The 12,939-nt window shown below is 37.3% G+C and overlaps 1 protein-coding gene across 1 annotated transcript; it reads left to right on the top strand.

Moving 5' to 3' along the window:
- Positions 1-365: 365 nt before the first annotated feature.
- On the top strand, positions 366-5,938 carry LOC109018694 (ETO1-like protein 1). Its single transcript, XM_019000844.2, has 5 exons — positions 366-1,390; positions 1,509-3,221; positions 3,595-3,886; positions 4,793-5,102; positions 5,679-5,938. The coding sequence occupies exons 1-5, from the start codon at positions 1,263-1,265 to the stop codon at positions 5,897-5,899; spliced, it is 2,664 nt and encodes an 887-aa protein (XP_018856389.1). The 5' UTR covers positions 366-1,262; the 3' UTR covers positions 5,900-5,938.
- Positions 5,939-12,939: the final 7,001 nt, after the last annotated feature.

Raw genomic sequence — 12,939 nt, 5'->3', positions numbered from 1 at the left:
ACTCATACTCCGACTCCGTTTTATAATAACTCAAAATTCGAGTTAATATTTTTGAATATTTACACATCCCTAAAATCTATATTTGGTTGAATAATTAAAAGATTAGATTTTTTTTTATAAAAGTTAAATTTTTTTATATTAATTAAAAGATAGTAATCAGAATTTAAAAAAAAAAATTGAGTTCAAGTTCAAGTTAATCGTTCATTATTTTTAGTAGAGTTCGAGCCCGAATTCGAATAATAACAATCCAAATTTCAAGAAGAAAGATATTCGAATTTTTCAATTCGAATTATATTCGAGTAAGCATGTGTACTGTTATTCAAATTAGACTCGAGTGATTCGTTTTCAGCGATATAGTTAAAGTAAGCCCAAAAAGATTCGTAGTTTTTGGCTTTTGCCAACATTTTCAGTTGAAGTTCTGCACTGCTTCCCCAAAAAAGAGTGGCTGCAAATTCTTTTCTAGTCTCCAACGGAAGGAAAGTGAAAAAAAGGGAAAATAAAGAAACTCTCTCTTTTACCAACAAAAAAGTGGGAAACAAAGTTAAAGTTTGAATTTTTCGTTCGGGTTCCACTCAATCTGTCTGATCTATAGCCTCCGAAGCGCTCGTCTCCTATTCTCTGATCGGGGTCTGCTAATTCTAGCCACAAAGTGAAGTGGGTTTCTTTCTCTTCTCTCTCTGCTTTGTTTTGTTTGGTATTGGTTGTTTGGCGTTTTATGGAGGAGTCGGGTGGGCTAAAATGTGGGTTTGGTCATTTTCCTGGTAGAGATCTCACGTAAACATTTCCGGGTATTTGGTCGTTTCTGGTTTTATTGTTTTTCTATGCTCAAGAGACTAGGGATATTTTATTATGTTGTAAACTAGTGGCGAAAAAAAAAAAAGAGGTTCTGATTTATCATTTTTGTATAGTAGAATCCACATAATTTCGTATGATTGTGATTGGAAAGTAAAAAACAAAGCTTGATTTTTGTTCTTTTGGTGAGTGAAAGGAATCCAAAAGTATTTTTGTTTGAATTCCGAGCGGTTTCCGATAAATTGGACGGAATCAATACAGGGATTGTGACTGTTTTATCTTTAGCTTTTTTTTTTAGTTTCCTTGGTGGGATTGGAATGTCTCTGCTAACTGTGGTGTATTGTGATTAGAAGGAACTTTTTTTTGTTTCTTTTTATCGTTTCCAACTTTTATTGTGTTTGAGTTGAGTGGAGAGACAGACCCATCTGCCTGTTGTGGAGATCTGGGAGTTGTTTCGTCTCTTATGCCCCATGAGGACATTTTCCCCCTCCGAGTCCTTTAAAGAAATACAGCTCAATGCTTTCAATCCACAGTCTTGGCTTCAAGTTGAAAGAGGAAAACTTTCCAAACTTTCATCGCAGTCTTCTTCTTCATCCATGTAAGTTTTCTTCTCAGTTTTTTCATTTTCAGCTTCTTAATTTATTTCTCCTAATTCATTGAATTAAAAGATTTTCGTTTTTGTGTTTTTTGTTTCTTGGGGATTGAAAATTGTTTAGAGAATCTCTAATCAAGGTCCCTGAGCCTCCGATACTACCATTCTTTAAACCTGTTGATTACGTAGAAGTTTTAGCTCAAATTCATGAAGAACTTGAGTCATGTCCTTCGCAAGAGAGGTCGAGCCTCTATTTATTACAATTTCAGGTGTTTAGGGGCCTTGGGGAGCTCAAATTGATGCGGAGAAGCCTTCGTGCAGCATGGCAGAAGGCTAGCACCCTTCATGAGAAGCTCGTGTTTGGTGCATGGTTGAAGTATGAGAAACAAGGGGAAGGGCTTATATCTGACTTGCTTGGAACCTGTGGTAAATCTGCCCAGGAGTTTGGACCTATAGATGTAGCAGCTCAGCTTCCACTTGATGTAAATGTTAATTCCCATGTGAGTGTTTTGATGGATGGGAACCAAGTATTAAGAAACGTTGGTTTTAGAATTGGAGATGAGAAAATATTTTGTGATAGGAAGAAGATTTCTGGCCTTTCAGCTCCATTTAATGCTATGCTAAACGGGTGTTTCACAGAATCACTTTGTGAGGAAATTGATCTCTCTGAAAACAATATCTCTCCGTCAGGTATGAGGGCAGTGAAGGAGTTTAGCGTTAAAGGTAGTTTGGGTGAGGTTCCTACAAATCTCCTGCTGGAAATATTAGTTTTTGCAAACAAGTTTTGTTGTGAAAAGCTCAAAGATGCTTGTGATAGGAAACTTGCGTCTCTGGTTTCTGCTAGAGAAGATGCGGTGGAACTCATAGAATATGCACTTGAAGAGAACACGCCAATTTTAGCTGCCTCATGTTTGCAAGTTGTTTTGCGTGATCTTCCTGATTGTTTGAATGACGATCGAGTAGTGGAAATATTTATCCAAGCTAGTAGACAACAAATATCAATCATGGTTGGGCCAGCTTCATTTTCCCTGTACTGTTTATTAAGTGAAGTTGCAATAAACCTTGATCCCCGGTCTTATAAAACAGCTTGTTTCCTGGAACGATTGATTGAGTTTGCTGAAACAGACCGGCAGAGACTGATGGCATTTCATCAGTTGGGATGTGTGAGGCTCTTTAGGAAAGAATATGAAGAAGCCAAACATCTTTTTGAGGCATCTTTGAATGCTGGCCATGTATATTCTGTTTCAGCTTTGGCTAGAATTGGTTACTTCAAGGGCCATAAACTTTGGGCTTATGAGAAGCTCAGCTCCATAATTTCCAGTGTTACCCCACTTGGATGGATGCACCAGGAGAGGTCATTGTACTGTGAAGGCGATAAGTGTTGGGAGGATCTTGAGAAAGCCACTGAGTTGGACCCTACTCTTACTTACCCCTACATGTATCGGGCTGCCTCCTTAATGAGAAGTCAGAATGTTCAAGCTGCGCTTGCAGAGATCAATCGCATTCTTGGGTTTAAACTTGCACTAGAATGCTTGGAACTTCGGTTTTGTTTTTATCTAGCACTTGAGGATTACCAGTCAGCCCTTTGTGATGTTCAGGCAATTCTCACACTCTCCCCTGATTATAGGATGTTTGAAGGACGGGTGGCAGCATCTCAGCTCCGTACTCTTGTGCGTGAGCATGTAGATTATTGGACAGCAGCAGACTATTGGCTGCAATTGTATGATCGGTGGTCTTCAGTTGATGATATAGGGTCTCTGTCTGTTATTTATCAGATGCTTGAATCTGATGCAGCAAAAGGGGTTCTGTACTTCAGACAGTCTTTGCTTCTCCTGAGGTGTGTGCTCCTTTGGATCTTTAAGGCACTGTAGTAAAATTATCCCTGAAGTTTCAAAGGATTAGTGTCACACTTATGTTTTCATCAACTGTCTGTAACCCTTTTTTTTTGCTTGTGTGATTTATACATGCTTTAAAAAGAAAGAAACAGAAAAGAAAAATAAAAATAAAAAGAAAGATGAGTGATTATTTCATATAGGGTTCTATATGGAATCTGAATATATTGTCTCCTTGTCTGAATCATTTCCAGTCATTTCCAGTTCTGTAAATCCAGAATTTGGCTCTGTTCTCCTCTGCCTAAGGTTGTAGAATGACTCCTTTTTATGTAGGAGTTATAGATTCTTCACTCGTTTTTCACTCGTTTGCTTGATCAGGTTGAACTGTCCTGAGGCAGCGATGCGAAGTCTACAATTAGCTCACCAAGATGCTTCCAGTGAACATGAGCGACTGGTTTATGAGGGGTGGATCTTATATGATACTGGTCATTGTGAGGAAGGGCTTCAAAAAGCAGAGGAGTCAATCAAAATCAAGAGATCTTTTGAGGCCTTCTTCCTGAAAGCCTATGCATTGGCCGACTCCAGCCAGGATCCGTCTTGCTCATCAATTGTTGTTTCACTTCTTGAAGATGCCTTGAAGTGTCCATCAGACAGGCTGCGGAAAGGTCAGGTATGGTTGTCTATTACCCCCGCATTTTTATTACAAATTTCTTACAAATTTGCTATAGGTTTGGCAACAAATGTTTGTTTGGTATTGTGATTCATTTCTAACACTATCATTTTGAAAATCATTGTAGTTCAATGCATTTATTTGAGCCTATTAATTGCATTGAATCAGCTTGAAGAAGTTTTAATACAAAAGTTGTACTATTAGCTTTTTTAGTCTTGGGTTTCTACAAAATATATTTATCCTATGCAATTGGCATTTTGAATTCCTTTAATTGACCGAAAATACTTTTGATTTTTTTTTTTTTTTAATTTTATGCTCTATTCAAGTCCTACATTTTTGTTGGGATAGGCTCTCATACCATTTGTAACACTCCAATGGAAGGCCCAGACTACTTGGCCTATAGTCCAAAAAGATTAGTCAATGATACAATTAGAGCGTCATTGGAACATTACAAAGAGCAAGAACTTCTCATTCCTAAGCAATGTGGGATCTCATACACCACATTCTCTTATCCTTATCATATGGGATATCGCATTATAAGTATAGACCTCCAACTTGTTTGGTACGATTTTAGAAGTACATGAGAGTTCATACTAATATTTATGAGTTATCATTTGAAACTACTACAAGTTTCTGGGCATCCTCCCACTGGATCCATGAAGTTGACAAAAACTCAATGGGGTCCAAGTATTTTGGTGTAGAAAAAAGATCTTCTCTATGGGTTGATGGCATGAAACACTTTAGAAGTCATGTGTTCAGTAAGTAGGATACACTGGAATTTTATTCTAACAAACTTTTATGATTCATTCCATCTTGCATATTTCTGGCATGATGTTACATTGTAAACACTTTGGATTTTACGGCATCTTCTGATATTTATGTGAATCGTAAAATTTCCATTTGCAGGCATTGAATAATCTAGGAAGTGTTTATGTTGACTGTGGGAAGTTAGACTTGGCAGCTGATTGTTACATTAATGCCCTTAAAATCCGGCACACTCGGGCCCACCAGGGCCTTGCTCGGGTTCATTTTCTCAGAAATGATAAGGCTGCTGCATATGAGGAAATGTCAAAACTGATTGAGAAGGCCCGGAACAGTGCATCTGCCTATGAGAAGAGGTCTGAGTACTGCGATCGTGAATTCACAAAGGCAGATCTGGAGATGGTCACCCAATTAGATCCGCTTCGGGTATACCCTTACAGATATCGAGCTGCAGGTTAGATTTCCCTCCCTTCTTAATCGCTCATACCTCCATAAATTCAATAATGTGAAAAATTTCTGTAAGGTTTATCTCTAGTAAATGGTGAAGATGAAAACGACAACCACAAATTAAATGTTACTAGTGTATAGTTGATTGGAAGGAATTGCATTCACTCGTGCCCAGAAATCAAACCGGCTAAAAAATTGCATTTCCATTGTAGTGTCATTCTTCAGGTGATTTAGGTCATGGTACACTATCACCCGGGCTTTTGAAAGTAAAAAGGAATCTTTTGTTTTTTCAAATTCAAATTTGCGAAATTCTTTGCAAATAAAATAAAAGTGGGGAATGGGACCGCCTTTAGTTTCATGGTGGAATTCAAGGTGGTCAAAATTACTTCTTTTTTTCACCTTTTAGTCCTATCAAGTTGTGTCTGCATATCTTTTGGGTTTAAATTTACTGTCAAGTCCCATTCGGTACTAATTATAGCCTTTAAATTTGGGTGCTGTGTTGTTGGTGCTGCTTTTTTTTTTTTATCATCTTTTTCGTTCAGATGTTATGGGAGTTCATATTGTTGTTTTGGTTGGAACACAGTATTAATGGACAGCCACAAGGAAAAAGAAGCCATTGCTGAATTATCAAGAGCCATAGCATTCAAAGCAGACCTTCACCTTCTACACCTGCGGGCAGTATTCCATGAGCACGTCGGTGATGTCTTGAGCGCACTCCGGGATTGTCGAGCCGCTCTTTCTGTAGACCCCAACCATCAAGAAATGTTGGAGCTTCACAGCCGTGTAAACAGCCATGAACCGTGACTTTAGGGCAAAAAAAAAAAAAAAAAAGGAAAGAAAATTGTAAAATGGAATAAGAGGCAAAATTTTTCTTCAAATTTTGTAATTCAGGTTGTGTTTGGATGTTGAAGTGAGTTGAGTTGAATTGAGTTGAGATGATAAAATATTGTTAGAATATTATTTTTTAATATTATTATTATTTTGAAATTTGAAAAAGTTGAATTATTTATTATATTTTATATTAGAATTTGAAAAAGTTGTAATAATGAGTTGAGATGAGTTGAGATTATTTTGAGATCCAAACGAAGCCTCAAATTCTGTTTCTTGGACTTCCAAGAGATTAGTGGGGCCTAAAAATATGCAATAGCCTGTGGTGAATCTGTGGAGTCAGGACAAGAGGCCCAATCACTATCACAATATGCCTTTAGCTAAATTTGAGATGAGGAGGAGACAAGAATGCTTTGACCAAGGGAGGTTTTAATATATTTCAAAAGCTTGTATACAACAGCCAAATGAGTGGACATAGGCTTGTCCATGAACTGACTTAGCAATTAGACAACAAAATTGATATCTAGCCAAGTGATTGTAAGGTACAATAAGCGGCCAATAAGTCTCCTATAAATGCTAGGATCAGAAATGGGGGTTTCATCCTCTTTGCTAAGTTTGAAATCTTGTTCCAAATGAAGTTTTAAAGGTTTACAACTCAACATACTCGAATCTGAAAGGATGTCTAAGGCATACTGCTTTTGACATAAGTGGATTCCATTAGATGATCTTGCGATCTCTAAACTCCAAAAATATCTTAGGTAGCCCAGGTCCCTTATTTTGAATTGATTATTGAGAAATGTCCTAAGAGAAGAGATTGAACAATTAGAGTTGCTAGTAATCCCTTATTTTGAATTGATTATTGAGAAATGTCCTAAGAGAAGAGATTGAACAATTAAAGTTGCTAGTAATGAGGGTATCATTAACATAAACTAAGATGGCAATGTAGGAATCTCCTCCTTATTTGGTAAACAGACTATAATCCGATTTGGATTGAACAAATCCAAAAACAAGAAGATGATGTCAACTTAAAATTTCATTGTCTTGCAGATTGCTTAAGGCCATAAAGACTCTTAAGGAGCTTGCACACTTGGTGAGGTTCACCCTTGGTGTATTCAGGGGATTTTTTCATATAAATTTCCTTGGTTAGATCACCATTCAAAAAAGCATTGTTTACATCGAAATGATGTAAAAACAGCCTTTAATGGCTACCACACTAAATAAAAATCTGCAGTTACCAACTTAGCTACAAGTGAGAAGGTATCAACATAATCTATACCTTCTATTTGAGTGTAGCCTTTAGCCACTAACCTAGCTTTCAACCTTTCCAAAGTGCCATCAAAATTGAATTTTACCTTGTAAACATACTTACAATCAATTGCTCTTTTACCTGCTGGTAGGTCAGTAAGTATCCAAGTGTGGTTTGTTTCCAAAGCTGCAATTTCAGCTTCCATAGCTTTACACCAAACAGAGTCCTTAATGGCCTGTTTGTAAGAGTGAGGCTTAGTATGCAAGGAAATGGAAGTGGTGAATGCTTGAAAGGCAAGGTTAAATTGATAATAAGATAAACGATGAGATAAAGGAAAGGGTTTACCATTTGAAGTAGGAGCCTGCTTGGAACTTGATTGCTCATAAGGGTGCTGCATGACATGGTGACAGTGGTAATCCTTGAGATATTGGGGGGCTGTTCTAATACGAGAGGATCTTCTAAGGGTAGGTTGTGGAGCAATGACAGGATGTGTGAGAGGAATAGAGTTATGGGGTGAGCTACAGTGTGGAGGTGAAGGTGTAGTTGCAGGGTTGTGTGGCGGTTGGGTTGTGTATGTGTATGGACAGGTGCAGGGGTAGGTGCGGGGTTGTGTGTGGGTGATTGGATCTCGACAGTAGGGAGAAGGTTAGGAAGATTTGAAGTGCTATGACGGTCTTGAGGTAAAAAGGAAGGTGAGGTGAATCGGGGGGAAAGAGGAATCAATTGGTGATGTTGGAGGTGGATTTAGTGAAAAAAAAAATGTGGTGGGAAATCTGTAGAGGGAGAAGAGTTAGAATTAATGATATGGAAATGAAACACAAATTCATGAAAAATAATATCTCTTGAAATGAAAATGGTGTTGTTTTGAATATCTAAAAGTTTATAGCCTTTAACTCCAAAATGATAGCCAATAAAAACACAAACACGACCTCTAGGTTGAAATTTGGTTATGTCTTGGGAAATAGTGGCAGCAAAACACAAAGATCTGAAGACTCTCATATGAGTATAGGTTGGTTTTTGTTTAAAAAGGAGCTCATATGGTGTCTGGTTGTTCAAAAGGGGTGTAGGGAGTTTGTTAATGATGTATGTTGCTGTGAGGACAGCATGATTCCAATATTTATGGGGCAAACCAAATTGAAACACGAGGGCTTTAGTGACATTTAATAAGTGTTGGTATTTCCTCTCAACAATGTCATTTTGTTGAGGGGTTTCCACACAACTTCTTTAATGAATAATGCCCTTGTTGTTGAAAAACTCTTTCATTTGAAATTCAACACTATTGTCACTTCTTAAGATTTTAAGTTTCATGTTAAATTGTGTTTCAATTAAATGATAGAAAGACTCAATGCACTTGTGGGTTTCAACCTTGGTTTTTAGTAAATAAAGCCATGTAGAACGTGAAAAATCATCCACAATAGTTAAGAAATATTTAGAACCATCATGCGCAATAGTTGGGAAAGGTCCCCAAATATCACAATGGATAGTTTCAAATATTCTAGAAGAAGAATGTGCACTATCAGAAAAATATAGTTTGTTGAACTCTGCTAAAGGACACAAGGTGCAAGGCATTTCATTAGTAAGAGATATGTGAGTGTTTACAGAGAGATCATTGATCAATTGAAGCCTATTTTTGGATAAGTGACCTAGGTGACAATGCCATAGGTTGTATGGTGTGGGATTCTGTGCAACAGAAGCAAAGTGTGTGAGATCTGTGTGTGTGGTTTGTGTTTATAAATGGAAAAGTAAATGGTAAGGGCAGTGGGGGACATGTCTAAACAGTGAAAATGGTGAGTCCATGTAGCAGGTTACCCTTCCCAATCGTTGTCCAAGAATGCAGGTCCTGAAAGAAACAGAGAGAAGGAAAAAAAAATGAAAAAAAAAAAGAACAATAGTTGTTAGATTTGGTCAACTTTGACACAGAAATTAAATTGAAATGAAAAGAATGGACATAAATAACTTCTTTGAGAATAACAGTATTGGTTAAATGGACTATACCAACATGGGTCACGGATGCTAAGCTTCCATTAGGAGGCTTAGCAGAGTATGAAATTGTGGAATTAATGGATAAAAACAGGGAGGTGATCTGTAGCACCAGTATCAATTATCCAATTCGTGTTTGGTGAAGCCAAAGAGGCGTGTGTGTGTGTTGAAAAACAATTGAGTATACCAAACATGTTGGAGTGTGAGGCTAGGTTATTGGAAGAAATGGAACGCAGGACATTAGCTGAGATAGGATCCTGAGGTTGGAGTAGAGCTAGTAGCTGCTGATATTGGAGCTTTGTCAAGCCCACCTTGTCCTCACCGACACCATCAGATTCAAGAGCAATAGAGAGATTAGCACGAGAACTAGGAGGCTGTCTGGTATGGGATTTGTGACCAGGTGGATACCCATTAAGCTTATAGCATTTTTCAACGGAGTGACCAGTCATATTGCAATGGGTACAAAGGGGAGGTTCGGCATTGCCAAGTTTGAAGCAATTGTCAATAGTGTGGCCTGAAATTTTGTAGTGAGTGCAATAGGGGCAATCTTTTCTAGGGTTGGTTTAATTTGTGGGAGATGGTTTGGAAGAGTTATAAGGTTTCTTTACGGCAAGAGCTAGGGTTTCAGAAGGTTGGAGATGAGAGGTGATTTGGTGATGGCGCTCTTGTTACTGTACAAGGGAAAAAAAACCTTAGAAACAAGCGGAAGAAGATCTAGAAGCATGATATGGTCACGAATTGGTGAGTAAGAATCATTCAACCCCATCAAAAATTGAAGAACACAATCCCGTTGGGATCTGGCCAAAAGGATCTTCATAGTGCTGCAGGAACAAGTTGGGAGGGGGTCATAAATTGTCATTTCGTCCCAAAGAGTCTTGAGATTGCTATAATAGATTCTTACTGAGTCATGTTCTTGGGAAAGAGAAGCCAAAGCTTTCTTCAATTGGAAGATTCGGGGCCCATTTTGGTGAGACAGCAGCTCATGAAGATCCAGCCAAGTCTCGTACGCATCATCGACGAAGGCAACCATGGATTTGAGAGAGGTAGTGATGGAATTTTGAATCCCTAATACTACCATGTCATTGCAATGATTCCAGAGGTCGATTAAAGGGTCATTAGGAAGGTTGGGTTTGGTTAAGGTTTCGTCGATGAAGCCATGTTTGTTCTTAGCTCGTAGGGCACGTTTCATTGCACGGGACCAAATTGTGTAGTTTTCGATGGTGAGTAGATCGACGACGAGAGTGATTGAAGGACTATCGACGTGATCTAAACGATAAGGGTTTGTGGGATCTGTAAGGTTGAGGTATCGGGAGGGAAGGCTTGTATGAAGGTCTGAGTGGGTGGGTGAATCGGGTATGCGATTCCGAGAATTCCATTTTGCTCTCACTAGCTTTTGGATACCATGTAAGTGATTTGTAACAAGAAGAAAGCGAAAAACAAAGAGCGTTAATGGAGACCCAGAGAAATCGATATTGTGTATTTGCACTGTTCATACCCAAAAGGGAAAGGAGGTTGTAGCCTATATACAAGTTGGCTCTGTAACAAACTAACAGAAAGTAAAAACTAATTCTATATTTACAGCTGTGTAAAATAAAGAATAAAGGAATTTTACTTCTTTAAAAAAAAAAAAAAAAGCCTTTTGTAAGATTTGCATGTCTGAAACTTGTAATAAAAACTATTCAAATGGGCTAATCAGGATTAAGCACGTTGGACAATTAAAAAAGCCCAGAAGGCAACACATTCCACATAACAAAGCTCATGTGCACTTTATCCCAATGACCCAAAGAAGTTGTCAGCCCACATGCTCCTGCAATCAACATGTGATCCACCACGTATACTTCCCCAATCAACTTAACCAGGCTCAACACTCCAACCTTTTCAAACTACTCTTCCTTCTGCTTGTCACTAAACTCCAGAACTTAGATCCATCACATATGCTGTCTCCATCACATTGGAGATAGGGTGAATAGAGCATCCAAAGGGTAAATCGGAGTTTAAGAATTACCTATAACTGATTCGTTGCAGAACACACAGAGTGGTGCTACAGTCACCGAAAACATGTCCTAAATGATGTCCCGAATAGTTCATTTTGTTTTTTTTATTTTTCTTCTTTTTTTCATGTATTTTTTTAATCATCATAAAAAATTTTAAAAAAAATAAAAAAATTCACAACATCATTAAAAAATAATTCTTTAATCATTAAGTAAAAAAAAGGTTTCGGGAGAAATGTTCGGGCTCATTTTTGGGATCTCAAGCATTTCTCGAACACAAAAGGGGCTTTAAGGGCTCATTTGAATTGAGATGAGATGAAATATGTAAGTAGTAATGAAATAATATGTTAATAGTAGTGAAATAGTTTGAATTAAAAATATTTTATGTAGTTTTAGAAAAGGAGATAGAAAAAAGTTAAATGAAAAAAAATTATAGAGTTAAAATATTGTTATAATATAATTTTTTAATATAATTTTTATTTTAGAATTTGAAGAATTTGAATTATTGTTTTTAGTTTTATTTAGAAGTTTGAGAAAGTTATAATGATTAGGTAATGATTAGATAAAAATTTTGAAAATTTGAAATTAAAAAGTGTTTGTGTTTTGATGGTGTTAGGATGAGATGATATGGGTTGGGACCATCTCAACATCCAAACGGGGTCTAAAGTCTTTTATTCTGTGCCAAGCTTTATCATCATATTTTTGCAACCTAAAGTGAATCAAGTCACCCACCTTGAATTTACATATGGAATGATGTTTATCATACAAATGTTTCATAGATTTCAAGACCTTAATCTGTTGATCTCAAGACTATAATCTCTCATCAATTGCAGCATTTTGAGTTGTGCCCATGATAAAAATGCATTAGGATGAGGCAATATAAGGTTTCAAAAGGGGTCAGATTAGTGGAGGAGCGGCAGTTGCTTTTACACCGCCACTCAGCCCAAAATAACCATGACACCCTAGCTATTTCCTTGGCCTGTTACAAGTAAAACACCTCCTCAAGTATAGTTGCACAAATTTATTCATGATCTTAGTTGTCCATCTAATTATGGAGGATGAGCTAAATCATAGACCAGTTGAGTGCCATGTATATAGAAAAGCCTCCAAAAGAAACCAGTGAATGTAGCATCATTGACAATGGTTGAAGGCATTCCATGTAGTTTAAAGTTACACATTGCTAATAAAGTGAGTGTATTTAGTGAAGTGATCTATAGCCACATGCCCTACAAAAAAAAAAAAAAATTGATAGAGGTAATGCTTCAATTAAATCCACAGAAATATTTGTCCAATAGTTCGTGAATCGTAGGTATTGGAAGAGGCTGAAGGAGTGTAACTGAGTGTACGTTTAGTTCCTTTTTGGCATTCTTTTGGGGAGATTTCTGATAACTTGAGTGATCCCCAAAAGAATTATTGTTCAGTATGAACTTATTGAGCAATATTCATAGCAACAAGCAATTCACAAGCCGAAACCTTTTCTCAGCCAATTGACCTTGCTGGAGGTTTTGGCGAATATCACTAATCTTAATGTCACCAGAATAAGAGTCCTTTAATTGATTTGACTGTCTAAGATCAGAATTAAAATAACAGGAAAAGAAGCATCTCCAATGTCTTCAGGCTTCCTTGACATTGCATCTACCACTCTATTCTCCCAACCCTTCTTATATTCAATAGTAAACTCATAGACTTAATGCTTTGTTATCCATTTGGAAAAGAGTGTCAATCTTATAATTATGAAATTTAACCTGCCATTTGTCTCTGGCATGCAAGACCAAAAACCATCACAAAAGAGAACAATA

The sequence above is a fragment of the Juglans regia genome, chromosome 11 (assembly GCF_001411555.2).
Source record: "Juglans regia cultivar Chandler chromosome 11, Walnut 2.0, whole genome shotgun sequence".
Classification (NCBI taxonomy): domain Eukaryota; kingdom Viridiplantae; phylum Streptophyta; class Magnoliopsida; order Fagales; family Juglandaceae; genus Juglans; species Juglans regia.
The sequence above is the reverse complement of the archived record's forward strand: the minus strand, read 5'-3'. Positions and strand labels throughout refer to the sequence as shown.